The sequence below is a fragment of the Schistocerca serialis genome, chromosome 2 (genome assembly GCF_023864345.2).
Source record: "Schistocerca serialis cubense isolate TAMUIC-IGC-003099 chromosome 2, iqSchSeri2.2, whole genome shotgun sequence".
NCBI classification, from domain to species: Eukaryota; Metazoa; Arthropoda; class Insecta; order Orthoptera; family Acrididae; genus Schistocerca; species Schistocerca serialis.
The window spans coordinates 100,286,340-100,306,201 of NC_064639.1; the positions used below are offsets into that span (position 1 = coordinate 100,286,340).

Below are 19,862 nucleotides of genomic sequence, written 5' to 3' on the forward strand. Positions count from 1 at the left end.
TAGTATCCTATGACTGCAATGTCAGTCAGTTGAAACTGCAATTGGTCAGTTTCTATAGATATCTAGGAGTAATAAGAATTTGTAGGAATATTAAATGGAGTGATCACATAGGCTCGGTTGAAGTAGGTAGTAGACTTCAGTTCATTGGTAAGATACAGTGAAAAATCAATCAACTTACGGAGAAGGCGTGACTCATCCTAGAATATTGCTGAAGTGTATGAGACCCGCCTTATAGTACTAAAACAGGATGTGCAATAAATACAAAGAAGGGGAACACCAATGGTCACAAGTTTGGTTGACCCATTGGCGAGTGCTGCATATATTCTAGAAAAGTGGAACTTAGACACTTGAAGATATGCAAAAACTGTCCAGTGGAAAGCTTCTTACAAAGTTTCAAGAACCAGTATTAAGTGATGAATCTAGGAACACACTGTGAACTTCTACACATCAAACCATAGGAGTGATGGAAACGAGATTAAACCGATTCAACATGCACAGCGCCATTTAAGCAATTATTCTTCTTGCACTCCATATGTAAATGGAATGGTAAGAAGCCTTAATATGTGGCACAATGCAAAATACTCCCTGTCATGCTCTAAACAATGGGTTTAAATTGTAGATGTGGATGTAAATATGTAGAAAGTGAGGTAACTTGTGTACTGTTACAGAACTGGTGGATTTCCTCGATTACTGTCTGGCCAGCCTGTGTGTTTCATCTAATTAGAGTTTTGATTTGTAATTGTGTTTGAAGAAACTATCAATCTATCTATATTAATTTGCAATGTTTGATTTAAAATAGCACAGCATGGCAGCACCATGAAGTCGCTTGCTTTCGGTGCTTTTGTGTCAACAGCTATAAAACCTGCAAATATTCTGGCTACTGTGCGTAGACCCTGTAATCAACTTCTCAACTTGAAAGTGTCCAGCACCATGCAGTGTATCAGTGGTTTAAACCTTCATAGATCAGAAATTTCTCTACATTGAATGGTTACATGGGTTTCAATCTTTGTGGAAGTTTCATATATTTTTCTGCTTTTTCCTGGCTCCAGCCTTCTCTGTACCTCATTGGCATTTTCCTTTATCATTTTTGTGACATTTATAAAAAAAAATTCTGTTGTAAATCTTAATTTTCACACTTTTGATACTACAAAATAGCGCAGTTGGAGAATATGAGTGAAGCGCTGGTAGGCCAAAGCTATGAAACATGTTTGGCCAGCTCATTATCAGTTAGTAAGAGCATTACTTGCAAAAGGCATGAGTCTGGCAAGAGTCCAGAGCCAGCACACAGTCTTGATCTGTGTTGAAGTTTTTTTAGTGAATTTTTTTTAAATTTTTGGTACACCACCAATAATATGGAAAAACCATCTATTTTTTAAAACTATTTATGTGAAAGTGCTGTGAAAACAATATCCGTATCCCAATAACTGCCTTTTTTTCACAGAATGTTTCTGTCTGTGATGAATTAGAAAGGAGAAAGACAGACAAAGTTCAGAGTGATAAAGAAGAGGGCAAAAATCTTGCTAAAGATGATGTAAAACCAATGACTGGGAGGTAAGAATTTTCGGCAGTGCATGAATGAGCAGCTGGCAGCATGGAAGTATGGTGGTGGTCTCAATGTAGTAGTTACTGCAGTTCCATTTCCTGCAGTTGGAATATTCAACAATTTAATCATGTTGTGCACGTAGTTTGCTTCTTGTATCATACTGTTTGTTGTTACGCATGCATTACTACACATTTCTGTATCTATTTATGTTTTAATAATACATTTCATATTATAATTTGTAAGATGTCTGTTTATTGCTTACTGTAAAATGTTCCTTCATTCCTTTCTGTCCTTTATACTTTTTATTGACATACTGAAAGTTACTACTACTGTGTTGTCACTTACATCCATTAGTTCATTGTCGTACCTGTACTGACATAGAGCAGATTTAGAGCACACCACAAACTTTTAATTTAATACACCGTGATCTATTATCTGTTCTGTTTTCTTACATTAAACAGAGTGACATTCAAAGCTTGGAAAATGTTCAGCCTACGCAGAAACTTAGTACAATTTTTCTTTAATGTTTTCTGGCGTTGTTAAGTCGTTTCATTAACCTTAGATGTTTCTTAAGTAATGGCTGTTGCTGCTTTGTAAGAATTCCTTTCTTTTGACATATTACACGTGCAGTTGTATTGTCTTCTTCCTTTTTTCTTTCTTTTTTTTACTGACAGTAATTTTGATTTTCTGTTCCCATAATATTATTTGGTATTCTTTATTAATTATTTTAAACATTTGGTGTCCAAAATGTACAATATTGTGTTGGAAATTCAGTTTGTGATGATATGTCCTGATGAGAATTGTATTATGAAGTGATGAGTCATGCTATACGATAAGATGATAATATGAACATTTAAAACATTCAAGAATATTTGAGAAGACTCAGTATCTTCATGACAACATTCTGTGAGGTGTTTTTACATTGATACTTCACACACAGTATTTCTGTGTTACATAAAGACATTAATAATACAACTGCGAATTATGTTGTTTTTGTGCAGTGTGCAGCAAAATAATCAATCAACCTTTACATACAAAATTTTCTCATAAACACTTCATTTTTTTCAATAGTAAAGTTGGAACTAGATCTGTATGTCACATGACATTCACTTATAATAATTCAACAATTCAGAAGCGTGTTGTTTTGGGTATTTATCTAAACTATTGATGTATATTGTATAAATTTGATGACATTGATGTTGGAAAAAGACATTAATTATTAGAACATAATTTATATACATACTATTATTAATTTTTAAACTAGTAGTTGCAAATACTTTAACTGATATTTCAGTGATATTTTGGTGGTGGGCTTTCACTCTTTTCTTTTCCCTCCACTTCACTACCTTTATGCCTATTTTTGTGTGTAACAGCTCCTTATGTAGTGAAGTATTGACTGTTTAAAATAGCTGGATAATTAATTTAACATGATGTGGAATGTTATCTATCAACCATTAGCCTGTTGCCCTAATCACAGAAACAATACTGAAAAAAGACAGCAACATATTTCATTGACCACAAGAAAGGTGGACTATCATTTCGAGTTTACTGCTTGCACCTTCTGCAGCTGTTACACAAACTTTCTGATTTCAGAATAAGTGAAGAAATTTGTGATGAACACCACTGAGTTAATCTCTTGTGATTGAATGCTACTCATCTAAGATTTATGGCATTACATGTAGTGTTAAGGTCTTAACAAACTGATATGCACAATACCTCAAGATAAGTACCTCACATGCTCCACATCTATAGCAGTCACTAGTTCAACATAACACTCTCTCATACTAATGAGTTTAGCCATGACACTCACTTGCTCTCCCAGTAGCAAAGGCCACACTAGTGATCAACATGTCACTCAAACAAAGCTGCCAAATTCACAAAAAGTAAAGCCGACTTATGTATATTGTCTATAAAGTGGGATATATTCAGTACCACAAAGAGTTACTATTGCTTTTGTTATGGCATGGCATATATAATGTCACTGTTTGTTTAATTCTTGTTGTCTGAATGGCACTAGAATGCAATACATCATACAGCATCGTATGTGTGGCAGCATGCAGCTTCAGAAATATATACCACAACAGTGTGACTTTTGTGTGTGTGTGTGTGTGTGTGTGTGTGTGTGTGTGTGTGTGTGTGTGTGTGTGTGTTTGTTTGTTTGTGGTTTGTTTGTTTGTTTTCTGTTTATCAGCCCCTTCCATTTCCTACCTGTAAGCAGCAAGAAAACAAAATTTTTACATTTGCCAATGAAAACAAAAAGAGTGGAAATTCTACACTATTTATTTGGGTTTTAAGAATAATAACAGTCTGTGACATAAAAGAATATTATAGAACATCCACACCATTATTTTTCAGTGATAAATATGAAATTTTTCCATAAATCTGCCACAGAAGAATCCAAAGACAGAGATTTGTGTAGAATAATCAACTTGTAAATAAATTAGCTTCACTTGTCTGTGGGATTTGCGGGAATTGAAATAATGTAGTGAATATTTGAGGTAGAAGACATCTTAACATGAGATTCATAGGAGCAAGATTAAACAACATTGCAGTGAGCAATTAAGTACATCAAGAATTTATCTTCTGTGTGTTTTTGAAATGCATTCCTCAATGTATGACTGCTGGGTGGGTAATAAAGCATTAGACTTCTTAATTGGAAGATAATTTTTTTTATTGTTTTGCACTGCTTGAATTCAGCCGTGGTTTACAGTGTGATGGTGAATGCGTACAGTGCAACCATATGCCATTTGATAATTACTTTGTTTTATGTTTTATTCATTTATTAACAGCTTAATACAAAACCTTAAGAAAAGTAGATAGCACATCAAAAATGTGAGACCTATGTGGTATATTTAGATACAAATAAGGTAGTGAAGGTAAATTCTGCTGCTAAGATACTTGATGTATGGATGCGTGAATTTCAGCTTCTCTAACATTTTTAGAAGTTCTTAATATATACACTTAAAGATCAGTGTGTAAACTTTTTGTTTTTATCGTTGCAATACTATTTGATCAGTCTAATGTATGAAGTTTGATTTCAGTGGCACTAACAAAACGGTGACAAATGGTCCTGCCCAGTCGCCATCCACAGATGTCATTGTCAACGGTAGTGGTGCAGTTGAAGACAAGCGGCCATTGGATCACATACAGACATACAGGTCTGAATAGTGCTGAAACCTCTTATCCTCTTTCAAATGTTTTGCAATGATACTCTTTTTCATGTCACTAATGTACTTTGGGTTTGTAGGACATGCAGTAGTGTCCTGTCTGGAATAACTTGCAGACTGCATTTAAGAACTTGTAATTCAGTAATTTATATCAATGTGTCATCAGAAACCACATAAAAAGTTTTGCTGAGATGGTATCTTCTTTAGCATTAACACACTTTGGATTTATATCTTACAAGTTTTATTCATATTTCTGAAATAACTTGTTTGACATCGATTTGCAGGGAATACAAGGAAGCCCTCAGGCAACAGCGAGCTCTGGATGGGCTGACTGTGTATCGACCACGTGTTCCTGGAGAAGGTGGGCTGCAGCCATTAAACAACATGAATCAGGTTGGCACACAGTTAATGTGACCTGTTGTCAGGACATTAATAGTGTCTTGAAAAAGAATAAGCAGAACAAATTCCGTAAACTGTAAAAATTTAACTTTCTCACAGGATAAAACTGCGACTGGCCTGGGGCTCAAACCTGGACAGTTGCCTTAGGTGGACACTGACCTTACCGACTTAGCTCCCTCTACCTGGAGAGCTCATACAGCAACAGCACTGCCCACATAATGCATTGGCCTAGGTTTGGGTTCTGGGACAGGTGCACAGTTTTAACATTTCAAGAAGTCTCACAATAATACAGACTATGCCCTTGAGTGAAAGACTCAGTAAAACAGTAGCCATCATTTCATTTATTTAATTCACTTAGGTCATTATTATTATTATTATTATTATTATTATTATTATCATTATCATCATCATTATTATTTACAGATGATGTCTCAATAGTCAATACATCACCATCCAAAGTTTACAGAAAACCTAGGCTCAACAATACATACGTACCCCCAGTCATGATACTGTTAGCTTGGGGGAGGCTTAAATCCTCCAACAGTCAATTGGATTATATTTTTGCAAGTGGTGGGTGTGACGAGAGAGCCTCCAAAACAAGATTAAGTGCTTTCTCTGAAAACTACTTGGAACATATGTCATTCAGAAGTAAAGGAGACCAATCAGTGAATAGCAAAAGTATTGACTCATTGAGAGGCACACACGAAAGGGAAAACTCTCTCTCTCTCTCTCTCTCTCTCTCTCTCTCTCTCTCTCTCTCTCTCTCTCTCTCTCTCTCTCTCTCACACACACACACACACACACACACACACACACACACACACACACACACACACACACACACACTTATCTTGACCACCCTAAATAACTGTTTGTCCAGATGCAAATTACAAAATGTTTCAAGCAAATGATCCTTAGCCAGCAGGGGGACATCAATCAGCATGATTGCTTCCTTTGAAGCTTTGTTTTTAACAAAGATAGGAACAGCAGTCTGGCTTTTTTAAATGGCACCCTGTTTTATTTATTCGGTATTTCATTTCTTCTCCGAAAGACCTATTCAAAAATTTTTCACAGTATTCCATTCACTGAAAAACACCGTTATTAATTACATAACACAACATTGACTTTGAGCCTGGGATCACAAACTCGTCCACTTGCTGGAATTGTCAGAAAACAAATGAAAACCAAGTAAAAATATTATACAAAATTGACTTTGGCTGTCCTGTATCATTGCCCAGGAGTAGAAAATTCAAAGGTGCTTAAAGTGGTGACCCTGGACACCGATACACTGGTGCACTTGTTGAATGAGAGAATTATTTACTGCTTCCAGTGTTGCCTGCTGAAGAGAATTACAAGCAAGCATGATATGTTTCTGTGTGTCCTTTGGAGTTGGAATATCACAGTAGACGTCTTTAATGTATCACCAAAGAAAAAAGTCTAGAGGTTTTAAATCAGGAGACGTAGCAGGCCAAGTAACTGTTCCTCCTTGACCAATTCACCTGGTAGGATACCTTCAGTCCAGAACACGATGTGCATGCAAGGCATTATGTGCTGGACATCCATCATGTTGATACCACATAAGCATTCTGGTTCTTAGCGACATTTCATCCAGAAGAGAAGGAAGAATTTGTCTGCGGAAGTTGGCATATGCTGTGCTATTTAGACTACAATTGATGAAATAAGGACCAATAATTGTAGTACCAAGCACCCCTTCAAGATATTAACTCTCCATTGACGCTGATGTTCCACCTGTCTAAGCTATCGTGGGTTTTTGCTGGACCAATAATGCATGTTCCTTGTATTTACCTGTTCTTTGTTTGAGAAGGAACATTCAACGATAAATAGAACATTGGAGAAGTAGTTTGGGTTGGTGAGGATTTGCTGCTGTGCCCATTGACAGAACGGTACACAATCCTGGAAATCATTCCCATGCAGTTCCTGATGCAGGTGTACATAGTAAGGATGGAACCAGTGACGTGTAAAAATGTGATGTACACTGGTTTTAGGAGTGCTAGTCTTGTGTTCAAGCCGTTGTGTGCTCACGTGTGGATTCATAGCAAAGGAAGCAAGAACAATAAATTTGGCAGCTTTGTCTGTGTGAATACTATGATGATTCCATTGTCGTGGGTTGAAACTTCTATTTCCTGAAGCATCGCAACAAGAAGAGAAAACATCTGTCAGGAAGGTGGGTTCTTGTCAGGATATCGCTCTCTGTACAATTCCGCTGCCTGCGTAGCATTTTGCCTACCTTCAACAACAGCAATAAAAGAAACGTTATGTTGATGCAGTTTGTAGGAAGGACAGCCTTTATGTATGCCTACTCTACACAACAGTATTTAAAACGAGTAAACTATTGTACTAAATGTACCCCTACAAAAGAAAACAGTATTGCAATTATTGTTCTGCTAACTTACATTCCCCATAGATGGGTAGCATTTCTACCTTCTCTTCATTGGTGTACATTCTACTCACACGTCTTTTCAACTGACAATGGTTGACGGAATGATGGGTGTGCATTCTACTTAAGTTTACATTTGTTTTCTGTTAACATCAGCACATGGATGTGTTCCATTACCCCGAGTACCTGCACTAAGCACTGGGAGTGTCAACATCAGTATTGTGTTATTTAATTAATAACATTGTGTTTCAGTGAATGGTACACTGTGATCCATTTTTGAGTAGGTCTTTAGGAGAGGAAATGAATTATGGCAAAAATATATTGAATGTAGTGGCAACAAATAGACCTGACCATTTTGAGTATGTCCACATTGAAACTGGTACTATCAACCATGACACCGTTATACCAACAATAATTATCAAAGTAAAAAGGGCAACTATAACAAGTAAAAAGGGTTACACATTCAGTAAACTAGAGGAAGTAATGTCAGATCACAAGGAGGATTTTGATTTATCAGATCAAATGAGGGAGAACTTGAAACATTAGCTCTGGGACATTAACATGTAGGTGAGCTGCAGATACTGTCCAGACACTTGCATTGACATGAGCATCAAAATTGACAGAAGAAAAACAAAAATGGTGGTGCTGAACTCAATTTTCAACTCCCCCCAGGGAGCTCACCACTCTTTGGTAGGTTTGTGCTTTGTTGCCTTGGGACCTGAGCTTTTGCAGCATTTTTTCCCTTTCATTCTGCGTGTCTGTCCTCTTGCTATTCTTTTTCCCCTCCCTTGGGAAACATGTCTCGAGTGTTATTGGGAATATTCTGCATTCTGTCGCTGACCTATGAACAGTCCCTCCTTTGTTATTCACTCCCTTTTCCTTTCTTTGTTTCTCTTCTTCTCTCATTCCTCCGCTTTGGCGTTTGAGGATCCTCTTTTTTCTTCTTCCCCTCCGTGCGCTAATGAAGGCCGGCCCACACATGTGACGCATAACAGTTGACTGGGTAACGCATAATTCCCAGCCCCGGGTTGACAGATAGGGTTCACACGTACCCCCTGGTACAAACCAGACCCAGGGATAGGTGATTGCCTGAGCTATAACCTTCTCAAATTGCTGATGGGTCCCTTTGTCAGGTGTTTGGGAGGTGTGACCTGAGATATGAACAATCACCTAAGGCTGATGCGCCCCCTTGTGAAGGCAGCTCCCAGTTCAAAGGAGCGTGCCCTCGGAGACGCTGACAATCAAAGGGGATTTCCTTGTGATAAGTCAATCATCTTCCCACTCAACTTCTACAAAACGTAAACGTAATTATGCTAATGATTCAAATACCCTTCCCGCTGCACCCCGGTTCATCATGGTCTCACATATGGAAGACGGTCAGTCCTTCACTACGGTAAATCCGTTTATTATTCAGAAGGCTGTTGATGCAATTGCTGGCCCTGTGAAATCCTGCTCTGGTTTATGGAATAAATCCTACTCTCGTTTACGGAATGGCACTTTGCCTTAGGAGAACGCTTGTGATTCTCGAGCACAACTATCACTTGCTGCCTCATTTCCCCACGGTTACCCTGTTTGTGTCAAGGCCCATAGAACTTTGAATTCTTCCTGTGGTGTAATTTACACCAGGCTACTCGACGGTCTAACCGAGGCCGAAATCTAATCTTACCTCTCTGATCAGGGTGTCATTGCTGTCCATTGTGTACTGAAAAAGGTTGATTTCTCCTTAGTGCTCAGCTGCACTCTCTTTCTCACCTTTGATTGAGAGGTGCTTCCGTCCAAGCTCAAAGCAGGCTATGAAACATTCTGAACCTGATGTGGTGTTACCAGTGTCATCGTTTCAACCACACTAGAGCATCTTGTCGACACCCAGCCAAATGTGTCACCTGTGGTAGGGATGCGCACGAGGAAGATTATCCAGCTCCTTCTCCCCACTGTATCAACTGCAATGGCAGCTGTGCCGCCTCCTCTCGGGATTGTCCCATGTATCTTGATGAGTGGGCTGTTCAAAAGATCTGGGTAAAGGAAATGGTGTCTTACCCAGTTGCTCGCAAGTTACTGGCTAGTCCCAAAACCTGCATTTTCTTGTCTGGTATCTATAGTTCTGTTCTTGTTACCCCTTGCTTTATGAAGGACATGGCCACGCAGACATGTGACCCAAAATTCACCTATGTGGTTGTCAAGGCAGCATCACCATCCCCCTGTCCTGCTGTGCAAAAAGTCATCAAACTCCCACCTCAAGGGGTGAAGCCACCAGCTACACAAGCGGTAGGCCGGAAAGGACAGAAGGAGTACTCCCATGAAGACTTCCTCTGTCCTTCCAGCCAAACAACACCTGAGTCTTCCTTTAACTGGAAGGGCTTGAAGAAGTCCACAAAAGGCAAATGGTCTTCCCCTTCGCCAACTCAAAGGTCCTCATCGACCGTGTCACCATGTGGTACCCTAGCCTGGCCGGCCTCTGTATCCCCGGTGCAGAGCACCAACAGTTTTTCAACATTGGACTCCACTGACCGACCGACCAAACAAGCACGCTAATGCTTCTGTGGAGGCCATGGAGCAGGATACTCCTGCTTCTGTGCCCTGTAGTATTGACTCTACACCGGCCCGGCTGTCACTCGGTGGCCACTGAATTGGCAGCCCTACATCTCTTCCTCCTCATGACTGTCCTTCAATGGAATGTTCACAGCCTTCGGTCCCACAATCCCCTTGTACTCTGCCTTCGGAAAATGAAATTGTGCCCTCACGACTGCTTTGAGCTTTCACATTACGTACCGATTCCTTTTTGACCTTCCCCTTGAGGTCAGCATTCCATCTCGTGGGGGTGTCATGCTGCTCATACAGGATGTCATCCATAATCAACCCATCTCCCTGACCACCCGTCTTCAAGCTGTTGCTGTTCACCTTTTCCTTCCCTGCCTGACTTTTTCCCTCTGTACCATTTATGTCCCTTGGTCATTCGATGTCACCAGGGCAGACTTCCTTAAGCTTATTGTGCAGCTACTTCCCCCATTTTTGCTACTCGGTGACTTTAATGCGCATCATCCCCTTTGGGGTTCTCCCACGATCTGTCAGAGAGGTCCCCTCTTGGTTGACTACCTTAACCAATTTAACCTCTTCTACCTTAACACGGGAGCACCCACTTTCCTTTCCGACTCTTCGCACACCTATTCCCCTTTGGACCTATCCTTTTGCACTGCCCAGCTTGCCAATCGTCTTGAGTGGTCTGTTCTTTCTGAGACCTACTCGAACAACCATTTCCCGTGTGCTCTCCGTTTGCTGACTCCTGCACCATCCACATGCACACCAAAATGGCGGCTTCCTAAGGCTGACTGGCAGCTTTACTCCTACATGGTGACCTTCGAAGAACAAGATTTCCCTTGTTGTGATGACCAGGTGGACTATGTCACCAACGTTATCCTTACTGCTACAGAACGTTCCATTCCTCGCACTTCCTCTTTAACGCATCATGTTCCTGTCCCTGGTGGTCTGAGGCATGCCGCGATGCAATTCGCACATGGAGATGTGCTCTCCATGGTTTTAACTATCATCCTATGATGGCAAACTGCATTCATTGTAAACAGATACGTGCAAAATGTTGTCGCATTCTTTGGGGTAACAAACGAGCTAGCTGGCTGTCATTCACTAGTTCTTTTAACAATTCCACCCCTTCCTCTGTCGTACAGGCCAACCTCAGGCGGTTTTCTGGGATCAATATCCATTCCCCCATTTCCAGCCTCAAAGCAGCAGCCATTATTATCAGCTGTCTCCGACACCTTGGGCCAACATTTTGTGGAAGTTTCGAGCTCTTCTTACTATCACCCTGCTTCCCTCCATTCGAAACAAGTGAAGTAGGCTCGGGAAATACCCTTCTCTTCTCTGATTCGTGAGTGCTACAATGCCACCTTTACTATGAGGGAGCTCAATCATGCTCTCAGTTCATCCCAGTCCTCTGCCCTAGGGCCATACACCATCCACATCCACCTTCAGATTTTGCAGCACTATTCTCTTGCGGGCAAGCACTTTCTGCTTAACACGTACAATGGCACCTGGGCAGTGGGCACATTTCCTGGACGTTGGCGTGAAGCCACCGTCATGCCCGTACCTCATCTTGGCAAGGACAAAAACCTTCCTTTTAGCCACTGTCCTCCTTCTCTCTTACCAACGGTGTTTGCAGGGTGATGGAACATACGATTCATGCCCAGCTGGTATGGTGGCTCGAGTCTCTCAATTTACTAACAAATGCACAGTGTCGATTTAGAGCACGGCATTCTGCAGTCGACCATCTCGTTACTTTGTCCACTTGTGTCATGAATGGCATTCTGCGGAAATCCCAGACTGTAGCAATGTTTTTCGATTTGGAGAAAGCCTACGACACATGCTGGAGAACTGGTATCCTCCGTACTCTTTACACTTGGGGCTTCCATGGCCGCTAGCCCTGTTTCCTCCAGGCATTTTTAAAAGATAGTTTTCAGGGTGCATGTGGGTTCTGCCCTGTTGGACACCTTTATCCAGGAAAACGGTGTGGCTTAGGGTTCTGTCCTGAGTGTTGTCCTCTTTGTTGTTGCCACTGACCATATCATAGCCTGTGTCCCACCAGGCATCTCTGGCTTCCTTTTTGTTGATGATTTTGCCATTTATTGCAGTTCTCCACTTACCTGTCTCACTTAGTGGCGTCTTCAGTGACGTCTTGATCATCTTTACTACTGGAGCATTGACAATGGCTTTCGCTTTTCCACTGACAAAACAGTCTATGAATTTCTGGCGACACAAGTGATTTCTCCCACCATCTTTACATCTTGGGCCTGTTGCCCTTCCATTCGTTGAAACTGTGAAATTCCTGGGGCTCATGCTCGATAGGAAACTCCCTTGGGCCTCCCATGTGTCTTACCTGGCAGCCCGCTGTACACTGTTCCTCTGTCCTACATGTCCTTAATGGTACTTCCTGGGGTGCCGATCGAACCACCATCCTCCATTTTTACCAGTCCCTTGTCTGTCCAAAATTAGACTATGGATGCTTTATTTGTGTGTCTTCATGCCCATCCCTCTTACGCCGTCTCAACACTATCCACCATCTTGGCATCCATTTGGCCACAGACGCCTTTTACACCAGCCCGGTTGAGAGTCTGTATGCTGAAGCTGCTGAACTATCACTATTCTACCGTTGTGACTTTCTCCTCAGCAGGTATGCATGCCGTTTGTCTGCCATGCGTGGCCACCCATTGTATGCCTCCTTCTTTGATGGTTCGTTTGATCGTGAATATGAGGCTCGTCCTTCTTTTCTGTTCCCTCCTGAAGCCCACTTTCGACATTTGCTACAGGGGCTTAACTTAACACTACCTGTGCCTTTCCCGGTGGGTGTGAGCCCTTCACCATCTTGGCTTCAGGAAATGGCCCATGTTAACCTTGGCCGTCATTCGCTACCTAATGACACTACTCCAGCCTCAGTCTATCGCCTTCAGTTTCATGACCCCTGCATGGAACTTCATGATAGTACCTTTGTATTCACTGATGGCTCTCAGACTGACTGTGGGGTCGGGTGTACCTTTGTCATTGGCGCCTTTGTCTTTCAGTATTAGCTTTCGACACACTCCTCAGTATTTACAGCCGAGCTTTTCGCCTTGTATCAGGCCATGGATTACATCCAGCAACATAGGCTTTTCAATTGTGTCCTCTGTTCGGACTAACTCAGTGCTCCTAAAAGTCTTTGTGTGCTGTAAACTGCCCATTCGTTAGTGCAGCGGGTCCAGGAAAACTGTCAACTGCTCACTCTTGGTGGAGCCAGTATGATGTTTCTGTTTGTTCCTGGTCATGTCGGTATGCCAGGAAATGAGGCTGCTGACACTGCTGCCAAGCTGCAGTCCTAGTACCTCAGCCTGTGAGTACTTATGTTCCCTTCGATGATCTCTGTGTTGCTGTCTGTGAGTAGGTGGTATCCCTTTGGCATCACCAGTGGTCGTTCCTTCACAGGAATAAGCTCCAGTTCATTAAGCCTCTCCCAGTGGCTTGGATGACCTCCTCTCAGATCTTCCGCTGGGAGGAGGTTATTTTAACTCAACTGTGTATTGGTCACTGCCTTTTTAGCCATCGTCATTTGCTAAGTTGTGTTACCCCACCACTTTGTACACATTGTGCCCAAGTTTTAACTGTCTGCCACTTCCTGACGGAATGTCCATTGTTTAACCTTTTATGTTCCCATTTGAGTTCGTAGTCTGAGTTATCGGCCGTTGTAGCAAATGTTGCGCAGGCTTTTGACCACGTTTTACTTTTTATCTGCCAAAGCAGTATGGCAAAGGCCATTTAATTTTTAGTTTTTGACCTCTTTGTCTGTATGGTGTCTTTTTTAACCCTTTTTCCACATGCCTGTTTCTAGCTGTCTTCTATTATGTCAATTGGGACTGATGTATAATCGTTTTTTAACACCTCTCTGTCTTCGTGTTCTATAGTTTTGAGTTGGACACGTATGACCCCAGTTGTTTTTGCACCCTAAAGCACAACAAAACCAAACCAATCAATTTTCAAGTTTCCCTTCACAAAGGAAGATGCAGGAGTACTATACCAGTTCAATTACTTCCCTATTTCATTGAGATTTGTGTGTTTTAGATTCTTCTAACATATTCTGAACTTACATGTGATGAGGTATCTCAACTAGAAAGACCCCATGTATTCCAACCAATGTTGTAATATGTCTTGCACCAGTTGAGGTGAAATGAGAACACAGCCCACGTAATCTATGTAGAACATTTTTATTGAAAAGAATATAAACCAGAATGGTGTTCTGTTAGAGAAAACCTCAGTACTACAATGGGTTATGAAAGTTCATGTTCAACACAGAATTTATACAGGTCTGAATTTAGGATGAAGGCCATAATGATGAAACATTCAAGGCTTAATATTCACTCAGAAGTAAAACAAAATAATGTTGTGAAGATTGATGGCCAGTAACAAGTTCCTGGTTGTCCCCTAAGCAGTAGCCAAGTCCTGGGGAGGGTAAAGGGCAGACACTGGCAGTTGCATTGATAAGTGGTGGCTGGGGCAGCAGTGTATCGTACATGGTGAAGGTTCCAATCAAGACTCTGATTGAAGGACTGTAGATTCAGTCACTGCCTCGCCCAGAGCTCGAGAGGAGGAGGCCACATAGGGATACTGGATGAACTATTTGTGCCTCTGTGGCCCGCATGAGCAAATAGGTCCATGGGGCCAGTGCCCTCTACAAGCGCTGACATTACCACTCGCTGGTCTAGCCAGCATATATGATTGAAGTTCTGTCTTCATCTGGTGTAACTCCTCCTGGGTTTGGCTTCTTGCATGCCACAGGTGTAAGAGAGGTCATACGTTTGTGGGATGAATGGCCCATACATCACACATTGATTCCAAAAACATAGCTGAAGTGACACTTATTGCCCCATTTATGTGATATCCTGGAAACCATGGATCAATGCAGTCAGCTTGATCAGTAAGCTGTGACTACCATAAAACATTTGTCTCAGTACCATATCAAAAGAGCAATCATTTTGGGGGCAGAAAACAAAAATTGTGACTGGTTTAAAGATTTATTGATATGAAGGATGCACCATATTTCCTTTGATGGCGAATCTTCAAAAGAAGTAAAAATAGCGTCATGTATGTCCCAGGTGTGTGTACTGGAACCCTTTCTGTTTAATGCTCTGGCAGACAGTATTGGTGGTAGCCTCAGTCTTTTTACAGGTGATGCATTATCTATAATTATGTATGATCTGGGAAAAAAAACTCTTCAAAGTACACTCAGATATTCTTAATATTTCAAAGTGATACCAAGATTAAATGTAAGTAAATGTTGTGTGACTAGGGTCTCTGTCGGGTAGACCGTTTGCCAGATGCAAGTCTTTTGATTTGACGCCACTTCGCCGACTTGTGTGAAGTCCCACAGTCCCTGAGCGGAGAAAATCCGTGATCTAGCCGGGAATCGAACCCGGGCCCTTAGGATTGACATTCTGTTGCGCTGACTCCTCAGCTACTGGGGGTGGACATACCAAGATATAAACAGTGGTTTGAAGTTCAGAAAAATAAAGTTGTCCGCTTCACAAAATGCAAAAATGTAGTTTCCTGTGACTACAGTCTGCAATATTCTCAATTACAATTGGTCAGTTGTTACAAATGCTTGATTTAACAATTTGCAGGGATGTGAAATGGAACGATCACATAAACTCAGTCATAAATAAAACAGGTTGCAGACTTTGTTTCATTGGTAGGATACTGGGAAAATGGAGTCCATCTACAGAGGAGATGGTTTACACTATCCCAATTCAAAGGTTACTCTAGTGGATGTAGAACCCATATGCAGTTGGTCTAACTGAAGATATTGAATTCTTACAACAAAGGACAGTGCAAAAGGTGACAGGATTCTTCAACTCACAGAAGAGTGCCAAGAAGTACTGAAAAACTTGAGTTAGCAGGCATTTGATTTTTTTTTCCTTCCCATCAGTCTTCTGACTGGTTTGATGGGATGCGGTCCACCACAAATTACTCTCTTGTGCTAAATTTTTCATCTCAGAGTAGCACTTACAACCTTCGTCCTCAATTATTTGCTGGATGTATTCCAATCTCTCTCTTCATCTACAGTTTTTGCCCTCTACAGCTCCCTCTAGTACCATGGAAGTCATTCCCTCATGTCCTATCATCCTGTCCCTTCTCCTTATCACTGTTTTCCACATGTTCCTTCCCTCTCCAATTCTGCGCAGAACCTCCTCATTCCTTACCTTATCAGTCCACCAAATTTTCAACATTTGTCTGTAGCACCACATTTCAAATGCTTTGATTCTCTTCTGTTCCGGTTTTCTCACAGTCCCTGTTTCACTACCATACAATGCTGTACTCCAGACGTACATTCTCAGAAATTTCTTCCTCAAATTAAGACCAATATTTGATATTAGTAGACTTCTCTCGGCCAGGAATGCCCTTTTTGTCATTGCTAGTCTTCTTCTGATGTTCTCCTTGCTCCATCCATCATGGATAATTTTACTGCCTAGGTAACAGAATTCCTGAACTTCATCTACTTCGTGACCATCAATCCTGATGTTTTCTCGCTGTTCTCATTTCTAGTGCCTTTGTATTTCTTCGATTTACTCTCAGTACATACTCTGTACTCATTAGATTGTTCATTCCATTCAGCAGATCATATAATTTGTCTTCACTTTCACTCAAGATACCAATGTCATCGGCGAATCATATCGTTGATAGATATCCTTTCACCTTGCGTTTTAATTCCACTCCTGAACCTTTCTTTTATTTCCATGATTGCTCCCTCAATGTACAGATTGAACAGTAAGGTCAAAAGACTACATACTTGCTCTTACACTCTTTTTAATATGAGCACTTTGTTCTTGGTCATCAACTCTTATTATTCCCTCTTGGCTGTCGTACATATTGTATATGATCCGTCTCTACCTATAGCTTACCCCTACTTTTTTCAGAATTTCGAACATCTTGCACCATTTTACATTGTCGAACAATTTTTCCGGTCAACGAATCCTATGAACATGTCTTTAGCCTTGCTTTCATTATTAACTACAATGTCAGAATTGACTCTCTCATGCCTTTACCTTTCCTCAAGCCAAACTGATCGTCATCAAGCACATCCTCAGTTTTCTTTTCCAGTCTTCTGTACATTATTCTTGTTAGCAACTTGGATGCATGAGATGTTATGCTGATTGTGTGATAATTCTCGCACTTGTCAGCTCTTGCCATCTTCGGAATTGTGTGGATGATGCTTTTCTGAAAGTCAGATGGTATGTCGCCAGACACATACATTCTACACACCAACGTGAATAGTCATTTTGTTGCTACTTCCCCAACAATTTTAGAAATTCTGATGGAATGTTATCTATCCCTTCTGCCTTATTTGATATTAAGTCCCCCAAAGCTCTTTAAAATTCTGATTCTAATACTGGATCCCCTATCTCTTCTAAATCCACTCCTGTTTCTTCTTCTATCCCACCAGACAAATTTTCCCCCTCGTAGAGGCTTTCAATGTATTCTTTCCACATATCAGCCCTATCCTCTGCATTTAACAGTGAAATTCCCATTGCACTCTTAATGTTACCACCCTTACTTTTAATGTCACAGAAGGTTTTTTTTTTTTACTTTCTTGTATGCCGAGTCTGTCCTTCTGACAATCATTTCTTCTTGGATGTCTTCAAATTTTTCTTAAAGCCATTTCATTTTAGCTTCCCTGCACTTCCTATTTATTTCATTCCTCAGTGACTTGTGCTTCTCTATTCCCGAATTACCTGGAACATTTTTGTACTTCCTCCTTTCGTTGATCACTTGAAGTATTTCTTATGTTACCCATAGTTTCGCCCTTCTTAGAGATGTCCATTCCTCTTCAACTGTACTGCCTACTGAGCTATTCCTTATTGCTGTATCTATAGCCTTAGAGAACTTCAAGCGTATCTTGTCATTCGTTAGGACTTCCGTATTCCACTTCTTTGCGTATTGATTCTTCCTGACTAATGTCTTAAACTTCAACCTCCTCTTCAACACTACTATATTGTGATCTGAGTCTATATCTGCTCCTGGGTACACCTTACAATCCAGTATCTGATTTCAGAATCTCTTTCTGACCATGATGTAATCTAACTAAAATCTTCCTGTATCACCTGGCCTTTTCCAAGTATACCTCCTCCTCTTGTGATTCTTGAACAGTGTATTTGCTGTTACTAGTCGAAACATATTACCAAACTCAATTAGTCTTTCTCCTCTCTCATTCCTTGCCCGAAGCCCATATTCTCCTGTAACCTTTTCTTCTGCTCCTTCCCCTTCAACTGCATTCCAGCCCCCTAAAACTATTAGATTTTCATATCCCTTTACATATTGCATTACCCTTTCAATATCCTCATACACTTTCTCCATCTCTTCATCTTCAGCTTGTGATGTCAGCATGTATACCTGTACGATCATTGTCGGTGTTGGTTTGCTGTCTATTCTGATAAGAATAACCCTGTCACTGAACTGTTTGCAGTAACACACTCTCTGTCTTACGTTCCTATTCATAACGAATCCTACTCTTGTGATACCAATTTCTGCTGCTGTTATTATCCTATACTCATCTGACCAGACGTCCTTGTCTTCTTTCCACTTCACTTCACTGACCCATACTATATCTAGATTGAGCCTTTGCATTTCCCTTTTCAGATTGTCTAGTTTCCCTACCACATTCGCCCGCATCTCGTGGTCGTGCGGTAGCGTTCTCGCTTTCCACGCCCGGGTTCCCGGGTTCGATTCCCGGAGGGGTCAGGGATTTTCTCTGCCTCGTGATGGCTGGGTGTTGTGTGCTGTCCTTAGGTTAGTTAGGTTTAAGTAGTTCTAAGTTCTAGGGGACTGATGACCATAGATGTTAAGTCCCATAGTGCTCAGAGCCGTTTGAACGCTACCACATTCAAGCTTCTGACATTCCACACCCCGACTCATAGAACGTTATCCTTTTGTTAATTATTCAATCTTTTTCTCATGGTAACCTCCCCCTTGGCAGTCCTCACAGAGACTCGAATGGGGGACTACTCCGGAATCTTTTTCCAATGGAGAGATCATCATGACACTTCTTCAGTTACAAGCCACATGTCCTGCGGATACATGTTACGTGTCTTTAATGCAGTGATTTCCATTGCTTCTGCATCCTCATGCTGTTGATCATTGCTGATTCTTCTGCCTTTGGGGGCAGTTTCCCACCCCTAGGACAAGAGTGCCCTGACCCTCTGTTCGCTCCGCTCCTCCTCCCTCTTTGACAAGGCTGTTGGCAGAATGAGGGTGACTTCTTATGCCGGAAGTCTTGGGGCACCAATGCTGATTATTAATCAAAATTTAAGCAGCTGCAGGATTTGAATCGGGGACTGAAGACATTTTGATTATGAATCAAAGATGCTACCCCTAGACCAAGGGTATATTTGAAGATAAATGTCAACTATCACACAAAAGTCTACTTACAAAGTTCCAGGAACCAATACAAAGTGAACAATCCACAAAAATACTACAACTGCCTGTATATAACTCCCACAGAAACTACGATGTTAGAATAGTTACAACAAGCACATAAGCATTTCACCAATCGTTCTTCTCTCACTCCGTATGAATTGAAAAAGAAAGAGACCCTAATACGAGATACTGCGGCAAATATTCTTAGGCGTGCACTTCACAGTGACTTGTGTAGAGTGGATAAAGATGTAAAAGTGCAAACTAGATGAGCTAATTCTGTGTTTAAGCCACAACGCTCATTTTCAGCAAGAGATAATCCAAATAACCACCAACTATTCAGATTTAGATTTCCCATTGTTTTCATTCTTTACTTGAGGTATTCCCTTGAGAAGTCACATTCTGTCTTCCACCC

General features: G+C 41.1%; 1 protein-coding gene across 1 annotated transcript in view; it reads left to right on the forward strand.

The window, feature by feature from the left end:
• LOC126455755 (leucine-rich repeat and calponin homology domain-containing protein-like) overlaps window positions 1-19,862 on the forward strand; it is a gene marked incomplete at its 5' end in the record, with an annotated part of 460,007 nt that overhangs the window by 392,546 nt on the left and 47,599 nt on the right. Inside the window, 3 exons of the mRNA XM_050091521.1 lie at window positions 1,442-1,551; window positions 4,585-4,701; window positions 4,995-5,103. Coding sequence (XP_049947478.1) covers window positions 1,442-1,551; window positions 4,585-4,701; window positions 4,995-5,103 — 336 coding nt within the window. The remainder of the gene's footprint in view (window positions 1-1,441; window positions 1,552-4,584; window positions 4,702-4,994; window positions 5,104-19,862) is intronic.